Below are 26,009 nucleotides of genomic sequence, written 5' to 3' on the forward strand. Positions count from 1 at the left end.
CAGCCGAGATGTTGAGCTTGGTTTGCAGGGAAATCCCATTGGCAGGCAATGAATCCATGCATGAAGAGTTAATTTACATAATGAAAGTTTTGTAGCTGCTCTTCTTGCTATAAGAAAAGGAGTACTTGTGGCACCTTAGAGACTAACACAAGTACTCCTTTTCTTTTTGCGAATACAGACTAACACGGCTGTTACTCTGAAACCTGTCTTCTTGCTATGAGTTGGGTGGCTGATGCATAGCAGCAGTCTTAAGTTGCCTCTGTTTTAATAGTACTCCTATTTCAAATCTCACGGCACTTTTGTGAAACCATAGTCCTCTCTCTACAGATGCTGGGGAAAAGGGGAGCAACATGCCCCCCTGTGTGTGCAGAGAGTCTTATATCGAATTCCATTAAATGGAGAGGTGAGAAATGGCAGAGTTCTACACTGTCTTAGGCTTAGTTTGCATTGGAAAAGTTTTCCCAGCATAACTATACCAACAAATGCTCCCAGTGTAGATGCAGTTTATCTTGGCTAAAGCACTTAATTGCATCTGCTTGAGGGCATTTGCCAAAATAAAAATATAGTTGGGGGCGGGGGAGAATCTCACCCCTGACTAACAATGATGTGCCAGCAGAAGTTACTCGTTGTAGACGTGGCCTCAGAGCAGTAGCTGGAAGGTTAGGCTGTGTTGTATGTTGCTTCCAAACTGTTCTTGTGGACTCAGATTTAGTTGGCTTTTATTTTCTAACCTCCTTGTATTTACCAGTAGGTCCCTCCACAGGGTGGGAAGGGCTGTGGGGTACACTTTCAAAAGGAGCTTTAAAAGTGATTACACTCTTGGCACATACTTTATTATGTCTGTTTGCATTTTGAAACATTAAAGTGTAACTTGATTATTGGAATTAGATGCATGTGACTTATAAATAGACATAGAGGGCCAAATTCTGTTACGCTGTTGGAACAGAAAGGTGAACTTGGCCTCAAAGGTTGAGCATTGCTCCCTTACTGGAATGCAGTTAATAAGCGATGTAGTGGTGAGACTTTAGGTTCTGATTTCTAAAGGGAGCATTTCAATTCAGTGGTATATCTCAGGGTGACTTGAATCTAGTATTGTGATAACTTACTGTGTTTCCCTCTTCCCCCATGGAAAAAATTGTTCAACTTAGTATGAATGATTTTTTTAAATATTGTGTAGATTGTTTAGGATTTTTTATAGGCAGCTGTTTTTATCCTAATTTCAGAAGAAATGATCTGGTTCAGTATGAAGGGTAGGGTAAGCTTTCTGAATCTGTTCCATATAAAGGATTAATTTTCATTCAGAAGATACAGCTGTCTTAGACCGGTTTCATATTAGATCAAAATTTTTAGGGAGCCCTAAAATCACCCCTCGGAAATCAGGTGCTTAAACACTCCTAATCTATTTGAGGTAGTCACCATTCATTAAAAAATAAAGTATTCTGTAAAAACAGGGAAGGAGGGTAAGATATTCAGAGTCTGAAATTCAGCATATCTACGTTAATAGGGACATTGAAAGTGAATCCAGGGACTGTCATGGGGACCTTGGCTGTCTGCGACAGTAAATACCCACATGATGATGATTGGCCTGACTTCCAAGGTGCTGAGAACTTGTAGCTCTTGTCCAATTCAACTGGATTTGTGGATGTTCTGAGATTCGGGCACCATATTCATACCAGAAAAGGAAAATTACGATTTACAAGGGAAATACGATAATCTGCAAAAGTTTAGGTGGTTAGAGAGGAACAAAGAGCAATAAAGTGGTGTAATAATAAGTATTTACATAGTGATTGTGACATCCCTGTGAGGTAGATGCTCGTTTTATTAAGTGGCCTGCCTAAGGCATGAATTGCGTTTGGATTAATAGGATCAAACATTAATGGAGCAAGTTATATTCTGCGGTGGGTAACAGGTTAGAGGAGCTGTTGTTTGCTTCATGTTGTGATTATTTAGTTTCCATGGTGCTTATTTAGCTGAAGTGGTAATTCTGCTGTGGCTCATCAATATCCCTACTTGTGCCAGAGTTGCTTTAAACTGAATAATGGCAAAGATTATTTGTCTGGGTTGGTCCATGCTTCAGAAAGTTAGGATGAAACAGATCTCAAAATGGGGCTCTAGGAATGAAGAGATCCTGGGGTTACCAGAGATTTGTGCAGATGATCATTTCAAGAAGTAAAGATTATTCAGTGGAAAATTTAATTCTAGCTATAAATATATTGGGGGAACTAACAGCAGGTTTGAATTTGATGAGTTTACTTAAATGTTAAGGGTCAGCCTGGGTTCAACCCCTTTGAGGAATCAGTCTGGGGAAAAGGTAAGAAACCTAACTTGGTTTCCTGTTTAGACTGTACACCTATAGCAGTTATCCATAGGACAGGCCTGGTCTTTTTTAAAAATATTGGGAAGCCTCTGCCTGCCATTAATGTTTACAGCTCTGGTTGTAAAGGCAATTTCATGCTCGGTCTCTTCCACTTTACAGCCTCTACTTTTAAATATGATTTCTCTCTCCTGTTCCCTCCCCCCAAATGTCCACCTTTAACCTTTGCATCGTGCTTCTGTCAGATCTCGCAGGTGACGCAGGGTTGGGTTGATCCAAGGTGCTGCAGGAAGCGTGTGTTGAAGATTTAATATGTGGTATTCTTCCTTCTGAGTCAGTATGGGCCCAATGCCCCAGCATATTGCTGAGGACAGTCTATTATTTATTTGTATCCTAGCACCTAGGAACTACTGGTGCTGCTGTTAGCTGGGGTATAAAACAGAGATACTGATGGCTTGTTAAAAATTCCATAGCACTCTTTTCATGTGTCTTCGAGATGTCAGCCCAAGAGTTCTGCCCAAATTTCATCTGGAGGGATTACATGCTGCCTACCTGTCATTCCCCTTGCAGTTTAACTTCACTATGTCTGTTCATTTCCCATCTCTCAGTTGTGTACTTGGTTTGAGCTGTTTCTAAAATGCTCTAAGGTCTTGGGATGAAGGGTGATATAGAAGAGTAAATTAGTAAGTTCTGCATGTGTGGGGTGACGGAAGTTTGCAGCATAACGCAGGCTGAAGGAGGATCTTGTTATGGTGCCATGGAATAAAGAGAAATAGTGACACAGATTGACTAGAATATTGCTGTGGCTGTATAAAGATGTCATCCATTGCTTGCTATCCAAGTATTTGTTCCCTGTTAATTACTGTTACAGCTTTGCGCATTGCTGAAACTTTAGCCTTCTGTGGACACAGGATGGCACACTGGTTACTTTCATCACTGAACCAGGTGGATTTGTTCAGATTGAGCCAATTGACTGTGAAGTAATAGTCTGAACCCTAAAAATATGCAATCAGCTCTGTTGAGTAGAAGAATGTTAAGTTACAAGTGGACAAAAAGAGAAGATCTCAGGAAATATAGCATTGCAATGTTTTGGAATAGAAAATGCCAGAGACCTGACATGCATGCTATTCATAATTTAACACAGGAGATAGTTTCTTGGTTTTACAGAATTGAATCCAGTACAGCATTTTTATTGTGAATGTTCCTACCTTGAGCATCTGGGTTTGATCTTGGCAATAATTATTTCATAGAATCATAGGGCTGGAAGGGACCTCAAGAGGTCATCTAGTCCAATCCCCTGCTCAAAGCAGGACCCGTCCCCAAGCTTTACCCCAACTCCCTAAATGGCCCCCTCAAGGATTGAACTCACAACCCTGGGGTTAGTAGGCCAATGCTCAAACCCCTGAGCTATCTCTGCTGTAACAGGTGGACATCTGTTGTCATGAATTGTCAGACTGTTAGCTGATTGTCAAACTTTTTAGATGTCTAGTTGCAAAGTGGTAGAAAGCATGAAATGTTTGGAAGCTATTAGAGTCTCCTTTAAATAGATTTACGTACTATCTATTACCTAAATCTATTAAAGGAGACTCTTTCAAGTTAACTTTTGTATGAGTGTAGAAATGACAGTCTCTCGCCAAAATCCACTGTGACTTGTACCAAGATGAAAGACTATCTGAAAGGGTATGGTTCTTGTCAGAACTGTTAGCTGTTCTTTCAGAATGCTTGAAATGCCTTCTTCCTCCCCCCCCCCCCCCCCCCAGGCTTTTAGCCATCTGTTGAACTAACCAGCTGTAATTCCTCCAGTCATCTGACTAGAAGCAGACAAGAGAAGGAGCCCATTGCAGTGAATGACTTTTCAGGTATGCTCCCATATTGGGTTCAGGACTTGCAGCATAATTTCTCTGATGTTCACTACTGAGCAATACTCTGTCATTTTAATCCTGAGCTGCTGCTTTTGACTGGAAGTCTTGGATGGTTTGAAACTTAAAATTTGTCTTCTCTGTCTGGTTCTGTCCATCAGAACCATTAATGGAGGGCTTGGGAACAAATTAGTCTGTACCAATCATCATTTTAGGCAAATGCTTCTTATTCCTTTTTCAGTAATGAGTATTGGTTGTTATTTTGTACAATTGTCCGAGTAATGGTAGTAATAGAGTTTTTGTGTTTCCGTTTTCATGGCATGGGTCTGATCTTTTTAAAGGTGTGGATTACTTAACTCTGATCTTGTTTAATGCTTGTTACCATGATTTCTTTGATGGGTGATAAGCATTTTTTTCTGAACACATTGACTACAGTGTTAAAAAACTATGCTCTGGATTGCATTGCCTAACCCAGTCTATGCTCAAGAAGACTATTACCATGTTTAATAGATGTGTAGCATTAGTGCAGCTGTAACCATCTTATGAACATTTTAAGCTGTAATGTAGAAAAGGTGCAGGCCTTCTACTTAAAGGGCATGGAGATTTGGCAGTGGCAGAGTGACTTTTTGTGGGTGAGTGGGTTCCACACTTGAGCTGCCTGATATCTGGTTTTGCAGTGTTTCAGAGAAGTGGCTTTTTGTCAGGTTGTCATTCTGTAAATAACCTTTTGCCATATTCAGCCTCTTAGTTTGCAGGCTAAGAATACCTACAGTTGGTGTGTACACCTGGACTTGTAAATATAGAGCATGTTAATTTCACCAAACATGCATTCTTGCACTGCAGTGTGCTAAGGATATTGCTATCCTCTTACTTTTACTGAACTCCTTGAAACACAACTGACCCCTTAATCCATTTTAGATCATGGATGTTTACACCTCAAAGTTCACGTGCCATCGTGTCCCTTTGTCTTTGCATGGCATGTGGTATAAAATGTGTGCTGTTTTGCTAACCAGGAATTCTAATCTATTACTCATTATACTAGGTGTGTATGGTGCTTTGCAAAATCGTATGCCCCTGCCACAAGGATTTTGTCGTCTAAATTAGATTTGACACAGGACATGATGGTAAACAAAAGGAGCGGGCACGAGGATGTTAGTGAATGATCATGAGAAGTTCAATGTTATGTGCACCTTCCACCCTCTTTGAACTTTCTTAAACTTAGTATTTATGAGCAGTGTCTTGAGAGCCTCGTGTCAGATCAATTTAGTAGTCTTCATCTTCAGATTACTTTGACAGTCTGTAACTATCCTTCTCATCCCCCTGTGAGATAGGTAAGTATTTATACCTTTTACAGATGGGGGAGAATGAGGTCCAGAGAGAAATGTATAGCCCCATGGTGTGAGACGATGGCAGAGCCAGGGATTGTGCAGCTTCCAGTCTCTTGATCTAACCACTAGATGGTGCAGCCTGTACCCTATGCTAACTAAAGGTAGTACTATAAAGAAACTTCCTCCACAGCACCTTCTTACAGTATCGACCATTTCAATGGGGTTGAGTGCAAATGAGGGCAAAATCTATAATGGTAAAAATTAGTACATGGAATAATTACTTGCAGTGAGTTGATTAAAGCCTTTATTCAAGTTATGCTGGCTAACAGGATTATTTGCTTTGGCAACACTAATTACTTAAGTGCTCATCCTTATCACTTACTGTGTGCAGGAGGCATAATCATTGCTTAATAATATTGGTTGGGTTTTGTTTTGGTTAGAGCCTCAGATTTTGACCTCTCTGTCTGGTTGGGAGGATTTTTCATCTGTCCTCCTTGTGGACTCTGGCATATTTGGTCCTCTCCAGGTATCACAACATGCTTAACTACTATTCCAGCACCTTTTGACAATACTGGCATAAAGAACAGAGAACACTGTTTTTGGCTTGGTCTGTGGGAAGTGAAGTGAGGAGTATATTCCCATATACAGTAGGAGAAGCAGTAATAATTGGCACAGATTCTCCTCCTTGGTGTATGTATGCAGCACCCATTCCGCTAGGGTTACTGCAGAGTGGTGGACAAATTGGCGGAGCAGAAAATAAGTTGATCATGTATATCCGATTCCATTGGGAGTTAACAATCACATAAAGCTAGCGGTGAAACTTATATAAAAGTTCTTGGCTGCTCACATCAATGTATTGGCACAAATAATCCTCATTTTATCTTACATAAGACTCTACTAATTAAGACTACTGGGAAATGGCAAGGCAGAATTTGCCAGAAGTTTTTCCTGGATTGTTTCTGAATTGTGGATGGTCACTGCCTCTTCTGTGGTCACATACCCTTTTCATTAAACATGCTATCCTAAATTCTGTGGTCTGACTTTTTCTTAAGTGCTTTAAATGCTTAGGGTGATGTTAGAGTTACTGGCCATCTTTAAGACTTGAGAAAGCAATGACGTGGTTGTGACGTTACACTCCATATGCTTTATGGAAATATGCTTATGAGTGTGAATATGATGCAACTGGAATATGCTTTATGCAACAGGTCTCTTGTAAGGTATCATAAAAGAGGTTAGGAGTACTTGTGGCACCTTAGAGACCAACCAACCCATTTGAGCATAAGCCCCCGTGAGCCACAGCTCACTTCATCGGATGCATACTGTCTGCATCCGATGAAGTGAGCTGTGGCTCACGGGGGCTTATGCTCAAATGGGTTGGTTGGTCTCTAAGGTGCCACAAGTACTCCTTTTCTTTTTGCGAATACAGACTAACACGGGTATTACTCTGAAACCTGTCATAAAAAAGGTTATAACCTACTGAATATATTCCTTCTATTCGTATGCATGTATCAGTCTTGTATCTGAAGCTAGAAATATGAAATATAACTCTCAGGTCCTATTGTAATTATGCAAAGTGTGGGCCATTAATGGTTGTTTAGAATCTTGATGGCTCCCATTGACTAGGACAGTTGGTTGTAAATGGTTTAGTTACCTGCACGCCTTCCTGTGTACTCGTGGCCCAACCTAGGAAGAATGGAGACTAGGGGTTTTACAGTGAGATGTGACCATATCACATGATACTGGAATCCATCTTAATCCTTGTACTTTTCCACTGATGAGGTGGGGGTGGGGAGAAGCACAGACAAGATTCCCGCCTTGTGCCTAAGCTATAAAAGGAGGTGGAGCAAGACAAAAAGGGCTGCCAGTCATGAGACAACCGCTGCTTACCACTTGAGAGGTTTGCTGGATCTAACACAGACTGTACCAAGGAAAAGAATTGGGCCCAGACTAGGAAGGAGTCTAGTCTGTGGAAGAAGATTATTGGAACATCTTTGAGGGTGAGATATTACCTGTAATCAGTTTCTTAATGAATTAGGCTTAGACTTGCGTGTTTTGTTTATTTTGCTTTGTGACTGACTTTGTTCTGGCTGTTATTACTTGAAACCATTTAAATCCTACTTTTTATACTTAATAAAATCACTTTTGTTTATTAATAAACCCCGAGTAAGTGATTAATCCCTGGGGGAGCAAACAGCTGTGCATATCTCTCTCTCGGTGATGCAGAGGGTGAACAATTGACGAATTTACCGTGTACAAGCTTTATACAGAGTGAAATGGATTTATTTGGGGTTTGGATCCCATTGGGAACTGGGTGTCTGGGTGCTGGAGACAGGTAACCTGCTGGGCTGTTTTTAGTTAGTCTGCAGCTTTGGGGGCGTGGTCCGGTCTGTGTTGCAGCAGGCTAGCATGTCTGGCTCAACAAGGCAGGGTTTTAGAGCCCCAAACTGGCAGGGAAAACGGGCTCGGAGGTATTTGAGCACATCAGGTGACAGTCCCAAGGGGATCTCTGTGACCAAACCCGTCAGTGGTATATTGGCTACATAAAATAATTCCTGATTTACCTTGAATTTTCTTCTCTCCCTTATGAGTCATTTGACTTTCAAATTCTATGAGTCCGCCATAAGGCGGAGCTAGCAGGTGGCAGGACGACTGCTGAGTTCCATACAAGAATTAACTTTTAATATGATTAGTTACAGTAGTGCCTGAAAGCCTCAATCAGGATGAGGCCCTAGTGTGCTGGGTGCTGTACACAGATTTGTACTTCACTCATTAGTGTCCCTCTCCTTCTTTCCTTCCCCTGCTTCTAACCCTACTCAGCTGCCAAATCCTGCAATTTCTTTCTGACAACTTTCAGTTAATAAAGTTACGTCACATTATTCCAGTCACAGAGTGCTGGACTGGGTCTCTTTTCATTACATCCAGTCTTGTTCTTCTTCTGTCCTACATTCCACGTTATTTGGAAAATAGTGTTCGGCTTCTAAGACACTCTCTGCATATGCCTGCACTGCAATTATACGCCTTTCGCTGGCCCATGCCAGCTGATTCAGGCTTGCAGGGCTCTAAAGGCTAAGGGTCCCAGAGCCTTGGCTCTGGCCTCAGCCCAAACGTCTACTCTGCAATTAGACAGCGCCTTAGCTGGAGTGAGCTGGCAGAGGCCAGCAGCAGGATTTTAATTGCAGTGTAGACCTACCCTCTGGTGTAGACTTGCTGTCTTTCTCTCTGCCCCTGGGTTCCAAACTAAGGGCATGTCTATACTATGGGGGAAAGTCGATCTAAGCTACACAATTTGAGTTACATTAGTAGCGTAAAAAGAAAAGGAGTACTTGTGGCACCTTAGAGACTAACCAATTTATTTGAGCATGCTCAAATAAATTGGTTAGTCTCTAAGGTGCCACAAGTACTCCTTTTCTTTTTGTGAATACAGACTAACATGGCTGTTACTCTGAAACCTGTAATTAGTAGCGTAACTCAAGTTTGCGGGGTTCACACTATGCTGTGTTGATGGGAGATGCTAGCCCGTCGACTCCCCTGACTCTTCTCTTTCCAGTGGAGTATCGGAGTCAATGGGAGAGCGGTCTGCAGTCTAGCCGATCTTCACTCCTTAGGGCTTATCTCCATTTCCATCATAGGTGAAGACAAGCCCTAAGGAGCTACTGTATTTGCAGTTAAGAGAGATCAGTTACATTCCTGTTAGTCACTGTATTGTTTGATAAGCAACTTTACCGTGCCTATAAATTCAGCAGTTTGGCATATTGAACCTCTTTCATTGATGATTGCTAGGCACATCAACTTCATTTGTATTTCAGTAATATTTTTGTGTTGCATATGGTTTAGAGTTAAGAGCAAATCCATTTTCCCAGCACGAGGTCATAACATTGAAGTTGGGGATGGGAAAGACCTGGTACCTTACCTAGTCACAGTTGGGTTTGTGTGCTGTGACACTTGGAGATGCAGCCCATGCAGGCACACCCAGGGGTGGGAGTGACTAAGGTGTCTTTAAGCCACTTTTGTGCCCTCGGGATTCTAGGTAGTTCCAAGGGCAGTCCTCAACTGCTTAGGGACAGCAGTGCTAATTACAGTCTCCACAGAGATATGCACTATGGCCTGTGTCACAGTTGATAAGGGATCTGCATAAACAGTACCTGCACCACAGGAATTTTCCCTGGCCAGATAAGGGGTTTTTCCTGTCAATTTATGCTCCTAGTGGTGTGCAGTGCCCCAGGGGAATCCCTAGAAGCAGAATTCCTCCTAATATAGCTGTACCCTAGCCTCTTCTTCCCAATGCAGAATTGTTCGCTATGGAGCGTTTTACTAGTAATGACGGGTTTCAGAGTAGCAGCCGTGTTAGTCTGTATTCGCAAAAAGAAAAGGAGGACTTGTGGCACCTTAGAGACTAACCAATTTATTTGAGCATAAGCTTTCGTGAGCTACAGCTCACTTCATCAGATGCTGTAGCTCACGAAAAGCTTATGTTCAAATAAATTGGTTAGTCTCTAAGGTGCTACAAGTACTCCTTTGCTTTTTACTCGTAATGCTTTATCTTGAGTATTTAGATACTGCAGTGATGGGGGCTGTGGGAGAAAAGCCGAAGCTAGATGGTTGAAAAGATACATGGTTATTTAAGATGTTTCTACAAGGAAATGGAAGCAGGACCCATGATCATCTCTACACTACATCTTTGTGATAAGAGAGGCAAATAGCTACAAGCAAGTTAAGTTGTATGTTGTCACCATCTTTAGTTGGGGGACACTTTTACATCTGCATGACTGGATTTTACCTTTAGTTTCCCTTTCTTGCTGTTTGGAGAACACCCACAGCATTCAGTTTTTCTGGAGCTAATTTTTCAGAAATAGAAACACTGTGTCCTTGAAATACTATGCAAGGGTCACTTGTGTTTTATTATTTTTAATTTATCCTGGCCTGAGAGATAGCAGATGGGAACCTTAATTTGACACCTCTAACAAATCATTAGAAATTTTTCTTCCGAATTTCAAATACTTCCTTTCTCCTGGAAGCCTCTAACAAATAACACAGTTCTGTTTCATGAAAGTGTAGTGGCTTTTGACGTGTCACCTTCTTTAATGTGGTAAAAGTTAAGCAGTGCATCTCAAAGGTATGCTTAGATATTGAAGTGATGGGTGCCTTAGAATATGTACAATAAATGAATACAGGGTATCATCATGGCTAGCCAAGTGGTACCCTGAGCTGAGCCTGTATGAGTCACACTTAATTTGTGCATGCACTGAATAAAGTGCAAGGTGTTGTAGTGGTGAAAGCAACTTCCTGATAAGCTATGCAGGTTGAGCTGTAAGCACTAACGGTCATCCCCTAAGCTCTAGATAACCAACATTTGATTGCTGTCCTCTACAAACAAGTACATTTGGTTAGTTATTCTACTGGTATATAATATTTGCACCCATAACCCATCCCTTCTAAAACAGTGTTATGGTAGTGGTTTCCCTCACTAAAGTCAGGAAACACTTCAGTTCCTACATCTACTGTAGTTTTGCACCCCTTTCACCTGCCCCAGGTACACAGATAACATTTTGCATGGCTGTATATGGTGAGTTCTAATGTGAGGCTGCCTGTTAGTTGGGTTGGAAGCATAACTTTGATATTGTTGCATTTGAGAAGACAAATGTGTATTGAAACAGATGCTTGTGACTGTTCATGTCTGAGCGCTGGACAGAAGTCTAATGCTGAAATGTGAGTATGAATCCCTTTAAAGAGACACATTGCTAATGTCTTTGCTTCTGTTTTCTAGCTGTCCCATTTCCTCCCACGCAACGGCTCACACTGAAGGAAGTGTTTGAGGATGGAAAGCCCAGGCTTGATGTCTTGAAAAGCCATTTGGTGAAGGAAGGGCGGCTAGAAGAGGATGCAGCATTGAAGATAATCAATGATGGGGCTGCCATTCTGAGGCATGAGAAGACAATGATTGAAGTAGAGGCTCCAATCACAGGTCAGAGAGAGCTTTCTGAAGCTGAAGTCACATATAAGGGCTGTCTAGAATTGCAAGCTGCCAAAAATAGCAGATCTGCTGCTACGTGTTCTTTCCATCATTTTTCAGGCAGTGGGGGTTTTAAAATTGCCTTTACTCCCAGAAGAGGGAGCATTTTGGTAGCATAGGTAAAGTTTTCACAGAAGCTGGATATAATGCCACAGTAGCTTAGGTCAAAATGAAGACATGCTCCCTGTTGCTGCCATGATCTTTCTCTTCTCAGCATGTAATTCCCTTTTTTGCTCTCCTTCACCCCCCTTAGTGTGTGGTGACATTCACGGGCAGTTCTTTGACCTGATGAAGTTGTTTGAAGTTGGAGGATCACCCAATAACACCCGCTACCTCTTCCTGGGAGACTACGTGGACAGAGGCTACTTCAGTATAGAGGTGACAAATAAACCTGTGCCTTTGGGGATTACGATGTTAAAGTCTGAACTAAGCCGAACAAATATTTATCTCTTACACCATTTTTAGGTTCTAGTATGCTTCTGCATAAGAGGAAGGCACGTTGCCTATAGGTCCTCTACTTGCAGTGTGATTTATTAGAGAAGTTTTATTAACCAATGGGACATTATTTTTGAGGCAAGTTGAAAGTTGTGCCCTCAATATGTAGAGACAGGAAAACAACTGTGGAAGGGTTAATGTCTAAACTCTTGATTCTGAGTCTGTAGCTTTAATTTCACATGTGGCTGGCTGTCTGATTGTGAGCAGAGCAAGAGGAAGAGTTGATCACAGGTGCACTCCTCATATCGCCCATAACACACAAGGAAGCAGTGAGTTTCCTAGCAGAGGAAGAAGAGATACTATCTACCCATTAGCCCCTAAAGTATTCAGTGTTGCATGAATGTAAAAGGCTGGAGTTAGAGGGTGGAATTTCGTCCAGAACATTGGCCCGAATGAGCCACACAATAATCACAGTAGAGTGTCCTCTAACTACATACCTAACTATGTTGTAGCTACATGCTTTGTCAGTGTAATGTCTGTCATCACACCAGAATTTTGTGACTCCATTCACTGATCATGTGGTATTGCAGCTAGGCAAAGTTGAGAATTGTTGGTCTTAAAGGACAGATTTAATTGACTTTGATCAGTCACAGTTAGCTACTAGCTCTCTGAATGGTTCCTGGTAACTGAACAAGCACATAGTTCTCATGTCAGGAGGTGGTTGTGGCTTGTCTCCATGTGGAAGAGTTACTAGTAAATGCCACAGACCCTCAGGGGTGCTATCTCACTTTGCATGAAAGTGGAGTTGACTACTAAAGAAGTGCTTATTCTAGGTACAGACACAGTATAACAAGTGACATTTGAGACTGTCAGAGGACATAAGATGGCCAAACTAATGATGCCAGGGCTTGTGGGTCTTGCTTCTAAAGGTAATAGAATAAGATGCTGCATAGCAATGTCAGTTAATGTCAGATATGAGAACAAAGGTAATGAAGACCTGACCTATTGGAACTCAAGCAGAATTTCTGTTTGCAGAGATCAGTTAAGATATAAGTCGGGGACTACAAAAGGCAGCAATAAGGGTATGTAGTGTAAATAGTTCTTTGAAGGGTATTTAGTGGGGTACCACTGACTGTGTTTTGGCAGCTGCCTGGTCTCCTTTCATCCTAATACTTCTGGGCTCCTACATATTGACTTTAAGCCAAGGTGAGACACTGAGCAGTTGCTGGGAGAGTGGACACATTGATGCTTGAGAGATTGGATTTCTCATGTTCAGCCAATAGGATTTCTGGAGTGCTGGCACTGGTGCCTTTGTGTATTATTTCTGGAAGGGAGAAGGAAGGACTGTAGTTTCATACTGTTCCTACTTAAACAGTTTGGTTTGTGCATACTCCAGTGTTGTGTGTTTAAATGGATTTACCTGTCAGAGATATTGCTGGATGCCAGTTTAATCCTTCAGTGATCTGAGGAATATTTCTTTTGTGATGTTAAAGTTGTGCATACACAACAGCATATGCTCTACAGAACATGGACAGGGAGGTGACTCCCCACTCCCCAGCCTTATCACAATAGGCTAGATTGTCTAGCATGTGGGAGAAAGATTAAGGAGTAAGTGCTTAAGTACTATGGTGGTGGGCGCAATTTGGACTAAAAATGGGAAAGTATCAGAACCAGGAAGAAGTGTGTACAGCAGGCAAGGAAAATGGATCACCAAGTAGTCTTTCTGGGGAGAGAATTGAGCTGAGAAAATCTTATCACGGAATAAAGGCAGCAAATTTGAGTTAGTCAAATTTTGCTTGGTCTGGTCCCTTTTTAAGCCTAATACATCTTAAAAGTTGGAGACCTTTGTAGAGCAACCCAACCCTTTCAGTCTTTGGAGACATTTGGGACAGCTGTTCTTTGTAAGCTGTCAGCATGAATCCCTTTCATGCCATTCTTGACCCTCCTCTCCCCCTTTCCCTTGAGTCCGCAGGGGAGATAAAGCCATGAAGCATTCTCTTTCCCCACAGAGCAAGCATTGATCTTTCACGAAGCAGGGTGGGCTTTGATTAGTACATGCGGGGGCTGATCCAAATGTCACTGATAAAACAGAATATAGAAGGCTTGTTTCCCTTGTGCTTATTGATGTGTGCCTTTTCTTTCCACCTACTGCAAAGTGTTGCCTATATGTTGCAAAGTGTTGCCTAGAGAGATTCCCATTTGGGTGTGTAATAAACTGCAGCAGCACCAGTTTCTATAGTGAAATGTCAGCAGTTCAGCAAACAGCTTGGACAACAGCTGTGTGGGCAAAGAAGTGGCTAGTTAACAAGTGGCTGGTTAATCTAGTTCTTTATGGTTTTTTCAGGGTTTCTAACATATACAGTGAAAACATTTTCAGAGGTGACTGGATTCAGAAGGCTGGCTGCTGTGATCTGAGATACTTGAGTGCCTTAGTTTTGCAGGCACAGTCTCTTTATGACAGAGATTCAGGTAGTTGCAAGGCAACCAGATTTTGCTGTGCTTTCCAGTTTAAAAAGGTGAGGAATGCTGGCATCCACAGGCCCTTTTGTGAGTCATGGCACAAGCTTGTGCATCCATATGCTGGGAGGGGATATTATCAAGTGTCTGCCCAGAGCTACTGATGATCATGACCTTTTAACTGAGTGAAATAGGATGTAATTGTATAATTGCATCCTGATGTATGCAGTCAGGAAGCAGGATGCAAAACTGGGGATCAGGGAGGTGTTAAGGCAAACTGTATTAGTTGTTGGGGACCCAAGTGACCCCTGGAAGATACCTGTGTGGCCATTAATAATCAATGGGTTGCCAGGGTAAAAGTGGCTGTTCATAGCATACAAACTGAGTATTCAAATATGCCCAAAAGTCAGTTCGGTCAGCTCAGAGATCTTTACCAAATTCTTTCTGGACCCACTGTTTGTGTGTTGTAGTTTAAAAGCAGCATCCTATGGTGATAGTTAAAATGAGCACAAAGATGCCACAACATTTTTTTGTTGTACAGAAGTTGAGGCTTCTGATTGCAAAAGGGAAATAGTCTCCGGGAAACGTTTGATCTCCGTGCCTGTCATTTAAACCCATCATTGCAACTGGGTCTAATTTAGCTCATTATTTGGCAGCTATTGCAGAAGACAGGGATTGACTAGGACCTAGAGACTGAACTTTGTCTCTCCAGAGTGGGGTTGTTGATCCCTATTGTGTAGCAGTCTGTGAGGGAAGCTGGCATTGTTGCTATTGCTGTTTTAGTACCTGTTCTAGGGATAAACAGAGGCATCTGGTCTCCAGAGCTGTCAGCACTAAACTCACACCCAATAAGTTAAAAGTAAAGGAAAATGTTCTCATTCCTAGTGATCTCTTGTAGTGAGATGCAGTCTGGATGCTATACTATAGGCTATGTGCCTAGCACAATGGAGCCTAACATGCAGGCAATATCTGTGCTAAATAAACATACTTCATTTGTTCCCTTTCTCAGATGCAAGACTGTAAGCCATTATATTACAGTATTCAGAGGCTGGTTAGAATTGTGGCTCGGATTGAGATCAGTTCCACATAGCTTCCTCTTTATGAATTTTTCCTTCCTTTCATATCATGGGTGCCTTTCTCAGAAAAAGAGATTCATTTTGTTATAGATAGTATTGTAGATCTCCTGCAGGTCTGGTGGTAAAAGCTGACTGGTATTCTTGCTTGTAAGGAGCCATGATTTTGCAGTCTTTGTAATTCTATTATGTAAGTTCTGGCTGTTTACTGGACTGTTTTGTTTCACATACGAAACATCTAAGTTTAAGAAATAAACAGCCTGTGCACTAGCAGACAGTTTTTCTGCTGCCAGTGATGTGAAGGGGGTTTGGTGACTGATTATCCCCATCATCTGGAAGTGAGAGAGGAGCTGCTTTTTAAAACATGCCTATATTATTGTGTGGTTTCTATAAGATTTTTAGTCAAACACATTCTGTGCATCTTCCACTTTTGCGAGGATCTCCTGTCTTAGAGGCTCCTACATACAGGCATTTCAGCAGTTGTGTGTTACCCAGTGTCTCCTGTGCACTGTATTCAGAAAAGGACCTAATGTATAAGCACCAACAGCAGGAGTGATACTTTAACCTAATTTTTCCCCTTGAAAATATCAGCGGCTAAAGGACAGGGCACTGGACTGGGACTCAGGAGATCTGGGTTCTACGTCAGATCTGCCAGTAACCGTCTGTGGCATTGGACGATTCACTTCCTCTTTCTGGCCCCCCATCTTGTCTCTTGACTGAAAGCTCTTAGGTGCTGGGAGTATCTTTCACTCTGTGCACAGTGCTTCATGTGATGGGGTTCTCGTCTTACATGGAAACTCTAGGTGTGGTACCATAATACAATTTAATAAAATCTGTTTTCTTAGATATAAAATAAAAGAATTGCCCAGAAACAGAATCAGTTTTATCTATCAGTAGAGGTGAAGTGATGGTGGTGCAGAGCTTTGCTGGATTAATTTGCCAAGTTAGATTACATCAGGGCTCCTTGTTGTCATTGTTTAATTACAGAATTTAATGTATGGTACTTCGGCAGGGCTAGAGTGTACGGTTTTATCCAGGATGATTAAATATTGAAGCAACACAGTCAAAGTTGGTAAGCCTAAAATTAGATCGAACAGCTCTTGTTTTGGTTTTCAGGTATATGCATCGAGTAGAATTCCTATAAATCTCACTAAAACTAGAAGGCAGCAGTAAAGAGGTGTGATATAAAATTGCACACCTAGAGTGCTTGCTTTCTTTTGCATCCCTCAGTTTGGAGGCCAGATGTACTTTTTTTTCATGATCAGAGGAAATCACCAAAAATTGACCTTCAGGTTGGCACTGATGACTGGCCCATGTAAAATGAGTTTTGGCTCACTCCAGTTCCAATTACCAGTAGAAGTGTCCTTAAAAAAAGACACAATAGCTCTAATAGACCCATTTTCTGGAGCACTCCTCCGAGTGGCCAAGATTGACCGGATTCAGGAGACCAAACCCCTAGAGATTGTCTAGCCAAATAAAGGTTCAGACATGTTGACAGGAAACCTTGCATGGTCATGGTTGTAGCTCTTCATTGTGGTTTAAGAGAACTTTGGTCTCTAGAGTGGGATTTCTAATTTTAGCATATTTCACAAAATTCACATTAAAAATTAATATTCTAGTAGACTTAATGTGGGGCCTGCCAACCTTGACAATGTCACTACAATTTCTAACAAGTGTGCTTATCACAGCCTGGTTGACCCTGCTGGTGATTCTGATATTACATCAGAGAGAAAAAAGCAATGAATGTTTGAAGGGAAACTGACCCCTCTCAGAGGGGAGGGCATGTTTTGCTTTTACACCTTTTCTTTCAGTTTGACTCTGTTCTGTCTTGTTAGCATTATTAAAGAAAGCAGTGATAAGCTTCTCTTGCTAAACCATGTAAGCTGTAAATTCACTTTGATTTAACACACCAAACTATGTGCAATTGTAAATAGAAGCTGGATTCATTCTCTACCCCATCCTGCAATAAGACTGAATAATTCTCAATGTCTGTTTTTGCATAATATTTTCAAATAGCAAACATTTAATCATATTCCCTTGCTTTGTCCATCCATTACATTAGCAGTATGCCAGAATACATAACCCATTAAAGAAAAAAGGCGGTCTGAGCAGAAGATAGACTTCTGGAGCTCTTTCTTTCTGTTCCCTGCTTTGCCAATGACTGCCATTCCTCACCCACCCCCGTACCTGTTTCCCTATCTATAGAATGGCAATACTTGCCTATTTCAGAAGAGGGATGGAAGGCTTATTATTTATAAGCACTTTATAGATGCAATTTTTATTAATTTGTAAGTCTCAGCTGACCTTTTTTAAAGGAACATATCTCTGTTTATAATGCTAGTTATGTATTTGCATAAAGGGACTCTTAAAAAGGTTCTTCAAGGCCCCCTACAATTTGATTCCTTATGCTTCATTTAGGAAATGTTCCATCATGCTTTATTGCAGGCAATTCTGATCTCCTTCTTGTAAGTAGTGGTAAATCTTTTGTATGAGTGTCAGTTTGTAAGGGAAGAAATTAAATATTCATGTACGCCTTGGTGCATGGCTTTAGGCTTTAAGGTCACAGACAAAAAAAAAGGGAAATTGCATTCTTAAATCTGGTAATCCATAATTGTCTCAAGTTGCTACTGCAATGTTGTAACCATTTAGTAATCTGTTTCTAGGCACAGAGCCTTGGAAAATCTGGATAAGGGATCTCTTTGTAAAACACCAACTAAAAAAATCACATGAATGCAACTGTAGTTATCTCTATTACTTCTTATCATGGCTCCTGTAGAGACATCAACAAGCTGTTCAGTGCTCTTTGAACTATAAAAAGAAAAGGAGTACTTGTGGCACCTTAGAGACTAACCAATTTATTTGAGCGTGAGCTTTCGTGAGCTACAGCTCACTTCATCCGATGAAGTGAGCTGTAAGCTCACGAAAGCTCATGCTCAAATAAATCGGTTAGTCTCTAAGGTGCCACAAGTACTCCTTTTCTTTTTGTGAATACAGACTAACACGGCTGTTACTCTGAAACCTGTCTTTGAGCTATGTTTCTCCTTATGTGTTCCCTTTCTCAACACCAGTGATTTTTTCAGGTAATTGTGAAATATCCATACACAATTTGAGATTAAAATGTAAAGTTTGATTTAGAGTTCTGTAGATTTTGTTCTGTTGTCAGAAAGCATTGTTTCATGGTTACATCCATTATTCTACATGACTATATTTTTTTTTAAAAGTACGTATTTTAAATAGCTCTTCCCCAGGTTGCTAACATGATGAGAGATGATTTAAAACTGAAAGAACTTTTAAACTCTGATTTCCACTCCATCATTTCTATATTCCCCCCTCAGGCAGTGAAACCAGCTTAGTCAGTTCCCTGATCTTCTGTCTCCATCCCTCATGTTAGTTTGTGTCGTTTATAGTAACTTTCATTTTCTGGTTCTCATGTGCTACCCCTGATCTGTGACATTTAGGTTGCAAACACATCAGGATAAAGTTGAAATTGCAGAATATTTATAAATTTGTGGGAACATTTCTCCTATAAATAGTCTTAGTAAAACATTTTATTCTGGATCTAAATGGGCAACCTAAATTACCTGACAATGTTGCATTATCTGTAGTAGTAATTAAAATTAGGATTGTGTAAGCATGTCTCTTCCTTTAAGGTTTAAATTCTGTAACATGCAGAGAGATGCTTCAGAACTACATGGGGCTCTGGAAATCCTTACATTTATCTAGGCAGAAAGGCTCCTTATTCTCTGGAGATTTTAAGGTTTCAAATGAGTAAATCAGAGTTTGCCTGGAGGTTCAATATTTAAGTACCTTGATGTTTTAGCCATCTGTAATAGAAACTGGATTGAAGTTGGTTTGTCTCTGCTCTGGAATTAATTTTTGTACCACAGCAGCTGGTTTCTGGAATACTGTGCACCCAAACCAGCATGTATTAAGTGCAAAATTTGCTTTCTGATGTCAACCTTCATCTTTCATGTTGTGAAAGAATGTACAGTTTTTGCAGCATGTCAGCCTAAAGGGCAAGTGCTTGTTACAAACTTTAATCCAAGCCATACTGTTTGTTGTCATAACAGATTACCTTCCAACTCTCAAAATCGTCAAGGCAAACTTGATATCACTTCTCCCATGTTAGACAAATCAGCTGGTTAGGTCAGTTTGCCAACCACAGGATGATATAAGTATCTTCTCTTTAGAACATTTATCTTCAGAGCTTCCTTGGCAAGCTAGCTTGGAGTATTTCCCTGGCCCTAGTAAGGCTGTTGTGTCAATTTGATATTGGTCTGTTCCACAGTGACACTGAGGCACTTGTTCAGTGACACTGTTCAAAGCAAGCTTGTGAAACTTTTTTCAGCCCCCAAAGGGTTTTGAGTTTTTCCTGTTTGGGGCTTTTTCATTTCTTCAAGCATCTATATCACATGAATATAACATGTACTCAGAAGTTTGGTTTTTTTCCCCCCATACTAGAAACATGAGGCTCTAACTAATATTCAACACACTTGATATAATGGTCAGCAAGGACATAATGATCTCCAGTTTAGGTTGCAGGTGGGACAGCTGTAGAGATACTGTCCATCTGTTTGTGCTTAGCTGCTCTGAAAATGAGTGTTCTTACTTTGGTTTCTGCTGATAGGGAGGAAGGAAGGAAAAGCTGCCCCCACCCAATGCAAAGTTGGTTTCAGTTGAATGAGATCTCATCTGTCAGTTCTCTAGCTCAAGCCTAATATAGAGAAATGTGTGCTGTGGCTTTTCCCCCCCACTGGTGAAATTGACCAAGATAAGATCTGATGCTGCTTATGGAACTAGGTTGCTCTTAAGGTTCTACTTGAAATCAACTTTTTGGGTTTATTTTAAGACTGATGAACTTGAATGCCTGTTATTAAATAAGGATATTGATATAACAGGCACCACAGAAACTTGGTGGAATGATGATCATCAAAGAGAGACGATAATTCTAGGGTATAAAATATATAGGAATGACAGAGTAGGTCACACTAGTGGGGCAGTGGCACTATATGTGAAAGAAAGCATAGTCAAATATAGTAAAAATCTTAACTGAATCAAACACAGAATCTCTATGGATAGAAATTCTATGCTTGGATCAGAGTATAGCAGTAGCAGTATATTACTGACCACCTGACGAGGATGGTGACTATGATTGTGAAATGCTTAGAGACTAGAGAGGCTACAAAATCAGGAAACCAATAATAATGGGGGATTTCAATTATCCCCATATTGACTGGTAATGTGTCATGTCAGGATGGGATACAGAAATAAAATTTCTAGACATCATTAATGACTACTTCTTGGAGCAGCTAGTCCTGGAACCCACAAGGAAAGAGGCAATTCTTGATTTAGTCCTAAATGGTGCACAGGATCCAGTCCAAGAGGTGAATGTAGTTGAAGTGCTTGGTAATAGCAACCATAAATGTCATTAAATGTAACATCCTTAGGGAAAATACCAAAGAAACCCACTACAATAGCATTTAACTTCAAAAAGGGGAACACAAAAGTGAGGAGACTAGTTAAATGGAATTTAAAAGGAACAGTCACCAGAGTGAAATGCCTGTAAGCTGCATGGAACCTTTTAAAAAGCACTGTAATAGAGGCTCAACTTATGTGTACACCCCAAATAAAAGAGAAAACAGGAAAGAGCGCCAAAAAAGCCTCCTTGGCTAAACAACTGAGTAAAAGAGGTGTTTAGAGATAAATAGACATCTTTTAAAAATTGGAAGTCTGATCTGACGGAGGAAAATAGAAAGGAATCGTAGGACTGAAAGGGACCTCGAGAGGTCATCTAGTCCAGTCCCCTGCAGTCATGGCAGGACTAGCAAACATACACTCTGGCAAGTCAAATGTAAAAGTATAATTAGGCAGGCCAAAAAAGAATTTGAGGAGCAACTAGCAAAACACACAAATTAACAGCAAATTTTTGGAAGTACATCAGAAGCAGGAAACCTGCCAAACAATCAGAGGGACCACTCAACGATCGAAATGGTAAAGGAGCAATCAAGGAAGATAAGGCCATTGCAGAGAAGCTCAGTGAATTCTTTGCACTGCTATTCACTGCAGAGGATGAGAGTGAGATACCCACACCCGAGCCATTCTTTCTAGGTGACAAATCTGAGGAGCGGTCCCAGCTTGAGGTGTCAGTAGATGAGGTTTTGGAACAAATTGATAAATTAAACGGTAATAAGTCACCAGGACCAGATGGTATTTGCCCAAGAGTTCTGAAGGAACTCAGATACAAAATTGCAGAACTACTAACTGTGATATGTAACCTATTGCTTAAATCAGCCTGTGTACCGGATGATAGGAAGATAGCTAATGTCATGTTGGGTTTTTTTTTTAAAGGCTTCAGAAGTGATCCTAAAGATTATAGGCTGGTAAAATGAATTTCTGTACTATGGTTTCAACCAATTTGCCTGGTACTGAACAGAATTATCAGACACTGAGATGAACACAGTATGTTGGGGAAGAATCAACGTGGCTTTTGTAAAGGGAAATCATGCCTCACTAATCTATTAGAATTCTTTGAGGGGGGTCAACAAATTTGTGGATAAGGGTGATAGAGTACTAGACCTTCAGAAAGCCCAGTGTCCCTTGCCAAAGGCTATTAAGCAATGTAGGTAGTGTGGGATAAGAGGGAAGGTCCTCTTGTGGATCAGTAACTGGTTCAAAGGTAGGAAACACAGGATAGGAATAAATGGTCAGTTTTCACAGTGGAGAGAGGTAAATAGCAGGATCCCCAAGGATCTGTACTGGGGTTAGTGCTGTTGAACATATTCATAAATTGTGTGGGGAAAAAGGGGTAAACGGTGAAATGGCAAAGTTTGCCGATGATATGAAATTACTCAAGGTAGTTAAGTCCAAAGCTGACTGAGAAGAGTTAACCAGTTTTGTGAGATCCTTTTGTGACTGGCAACAAAATGGCAAATGAAATTCACTGTTGATAAAGCAAAGTAATTAATGCACATTGGTAAACATAATCCCAACTATAAATACAAAGTGAAAGGGTCAACATTAGCTGTTACCACTCAAGAAAAAGATCTTAGAGTCATAGTGGATAGTTCTCTGAAAACATCTGCTCAATGTTCAGTAGTGGTCAAAAAAGCAAACAATTTAGGAACCATTAGGAAAGGAATAGCTAATAAGACAAAATATCATAATGCCACTACATAAATTCATGGTACACCTTGAATACTAGTTGTCCCATCTCAAAAATATTAGAGTTGGGAAAAGTATAGAGAAAAGCAACAAAATTTATTCAGGGTATGGAACAGCTTCCATATGAGAAGAGATTAAAAAGACCAAGACTGTTCATCTTAGAAAAGAGACAATTAAGGGGCAATGTGAGAGGTCTAAAAAATCATGAATGGTGTGGATAAAGTGAATAAGGAAGTGTTCTTTAACCCTTCACATAACACATGAACTAGGGGTCACCCAGTGAAATTATTGGGCAGCAGGTTTAAAACAAACACAAGGAAATATTTCACACAACACACAGTCAACCTGTGGAACTTGTTGCTGTGGATGTTTTGTGAAGGCCAAAACTGTAACTGGGTTCAAAAAAGAATTAAATAAGTTCATGGAGGATAGGTCCATCAATGTCTATTAGTCAAGATAGTTAGGGAGGTAACCCCATGCTCTGGATGTCCCTAAACCTCTGACTGCCAGAAGCTGGGACTGGATGACAAAGGATGGATTACTTGATTAATTCCCGTGTTCTGTTCATTCCCTTCGAATCATCTGGCACCGGCCACTGTCAGAAGACAGGATACTGGGCTAGATGGACCGTTGATCTGATCCAGTATGGCCATCCTTATGTTATTTCAAAACACTCTCAGTAAAGTCTATAGATGATTAGTGCCCTACAAAAGGTTTTATGACATACCATCTTCTCCTTCCATCTCGTTTGTAGTGTGTGCTGTATTTATGGAGTTTAAAGATAAATCATCCCAAAACGCTGTTCCTGCTTCGAGGGAACCATGAGTGCAGGCACCTCACAGAATACTTCACCTTTAAACAGGAATGTAAGTATGCCCAATTCTCCTCAGTAATGACATAGATGCACTAGCACGACCTGGCCAGGAAGTCCTCTATTGGGCCTGCCATGGATGGCCCAGCTGGCTTTGGCAAATGTATCTGCACCTAGCTGTCCTCTTGTTTCCAGTATTCTAGCACGTTGCTTTAAATGCTGCTCAGTATTTTGGGTTGAACCAATCCTATTGAGTACTGAACATATGCTAAAGTAGCATTTGAGTTCTCTTGGTAAAAGGAATATGAATGCAGATAAAAGGAGCACAAGCCCATCTCCTGTGTTCCTGTCTTACTGACAAATGGTTGCATGCAAAGTCCCCCCGTCTCCCCCACAGCTTCTAGACCTAGCACCCTATAATTACTGCCAAGTGACTTTCAGTTCAGTTTGTGCAGCTGGAATTGGTGATTACAACTGGAAGAAAATAAAGGACTCTTCCTAGTGTTTGTACTGGGCGAATCATTACCGCTAAGATAATTTTATTTTAGTTAAATATAGTATTTATAACTTTTTAAAGTATGTGAAACTAGTGCTGGTGAAAGGTCAAGTGGCGTGCCAGCCCTGGAGACTGAGATCCTCTCTCCACACAACAAGGATAGCAGAGGCAGCAGTTGTGTGTGCTTTGACCCTTACCTGAAAGAGTCGTCTCTAGAAGACATGCAGTAGTTCAGTTCTGTGGCTCAGACTGCTGTCAGAGGGGTCAGGTGTGACAGGAAAGTACCTGTTTGTTCAGAAATGAGCTGAGGCACAGCTTGCTTCGTGCTGAACAATGAAGAGCCATCTGATGGTGGTCGTTAATGCTCCTGACTGAGCTGGGCTGGATTTGAGCCAGTGTGCTAGAGGTTAAAGGTTCTGTATTCTGTTCCCAGTATCCCCTGTTAAAAAGCATAATAAACAAAAACTGCCTTTTCTTGTACATAAATGTTTCACTACAGAAGCCTTTTTGAGCCACAGAAATAAGGGCAGGAGAAAACGAAAAATTCAGTAATACCACTTTTTCCTTGTAGATGAAGGTCAATCTTACAGTAACAGTAAGATTTTTCCAAGACATGGTTGAGATGAAACATCACCATCTAAGATGGCTGCCAGACATGAGACGATGTGTACTTGGATATGGTGATCTCCTAATGTGACTGCATGATGTTGTAGGGTCTTACTACTTCAATAACACCTGAGGGGGAACGTTTCTGAATCCGTCTGGCAGCTTGTTGTGAAAGCTTAGTTTCTGCATTTAGGAAACCCATATCAATTCTGTGACGCTTACTGAAAACCTTCCTAGCCTGTCTGTTAAAACAAGCAGCAAAAGACATCCAATTGCAGAGCATTAATGGTTAAGCCAGCAGGTGTCTGGACATATTGCTGCTTAGAACAGCACCTCCTGTTGTATCCATAAAAAGAAATTGAAAACATTGGCTTTTAGAATGCATTTTAATGTGGAGATTGTTGAATGTGACTTTTTTTTTTTTTTTTTGGAGCCATTTGGGCCAACTCAGCACGCTCAATAAGAGAACTTGTTCTCAGTGGCTCCTTGTAGGGGAAGGAACCAGATCACTTTGTGTTCTAATCCAGTCGGGCCTCGGGCGGAAAAGGTTGGGTCAGGTCAGTACTCAGGAGCCCCTGAAATAACACAAGTGGCAGGGAATGGTGCTGAAAGTGCCCTGAAGGGCTCTTTGCTCTCTGAATCAGTAATGAGCTAGTGCCTCAGCGTGGTGAGAGAACAGCTACTAGTTGATTGTCCCCCTGATATCAGGCTGAGGCATAAAGCTGAGAACCTGACCATATGTGGGCATTAAAGATTATATGCTATTTCTTGTAAGACTTGGTGTGTTAACCCCTGGCATCCTGGTCAAATTCTAGCTCCTTAGCCTCCCCGAGTCTCCCTTGGAGCACTTGTATCCAACTGAAACTGCAATTCCTGATCTAAACCATTACATGGTATTGCTGTGCCAAGTTAAACAGCTGTTGCAGTTCCTAGTGTATAGTCTGCATAGTAGTTGAAGCTTGTAAGATTCTTTGGGGTCCTTTGAGATGAAAGGTGCAATATGACTGTAAGATATTTACGTGATTTTATTAGTCAACCAAGTTCTTTCTAACCGTTGGCAAATGCTGAGGCGCCTCTTCCAGGAAGTTCTTGGTATGGAGGTAATATGCACTAGGATAAATTAATTTCTGAGCTTGAGGGAAGAAGATTAAAGTAAAAGTTCCTAACTGGGGCCACACTGGAAGCCTTTTGACTTTCAGGGTCATTAAGTATTTTCCTAGACAGCTCTATTAATGGGCTAGAGGAAAGCTTTGCTTAGAATGTCATAGGTGTAGACTGTTTCTATTTCACTGTCTATATTGGCTTCCTGGAATCTCTCTGACAATGCTCCTACAGATCAAGGCCTTTGCTGCCAGTTCCTGTAGTATGTTAGTCTGAATGCACGAACGGTCTGGAACCTTTTCATTCAACTTGATCAACCCACATTGGGTAGAAGATAAATCATCTTCTCTCTCTCCCG

At 41.0% G+C, this 26,009-nt stretch overlaps 1 protein-coding gene across 3 annotated transcripts in view; it reads left to right on the top strand.

The window, feature by feature from the left end:
• PPP3CC (protein phosphatase 3 catalytic subunit gamma) overlaps positions 1 to 26,009 on the top strand; it is a 53,360-nt gene that overhangs the window by 9,466 nt on the left and 17,885 nt on the right. For all 3 annotated transcript variants that reach the window (XM_077805989.1, XM_077805990.1, XM_077805992.1), the window contains exons 2-4: positions 11,266 to 11,463; positions 11,765 to 11,889; positions 23,392 to 23,503. In XM_077805989.1, the coding sequence (XP_077662115.1) occupies positions 11,266 to 11,463; positions 11,765 to 11,889; positions 23,392 to 23,503 (435 nt within the window). The remainder of the gene's footprint in view (positions 1 to 11,265; positions 11,464 to 11,764; positions 11,890 to 23,391; positions 23,504 to 26,009) is intronic.

This window comes from Eretmochelys imbricata, chromosome 26 (genome assembly GCF_965152235.1).
Source record: "Eretmochelys imbricata isolate rEreImb1 chromosome 26, rEreImb1.hap1, whole genome shotgun sequence".
Taxonomy (NCBI): Eukaryota; Metazoa; Chordata; order Testudines; family Cheloniidae; genus Eretmochelys; species Eretmochelys imbricata.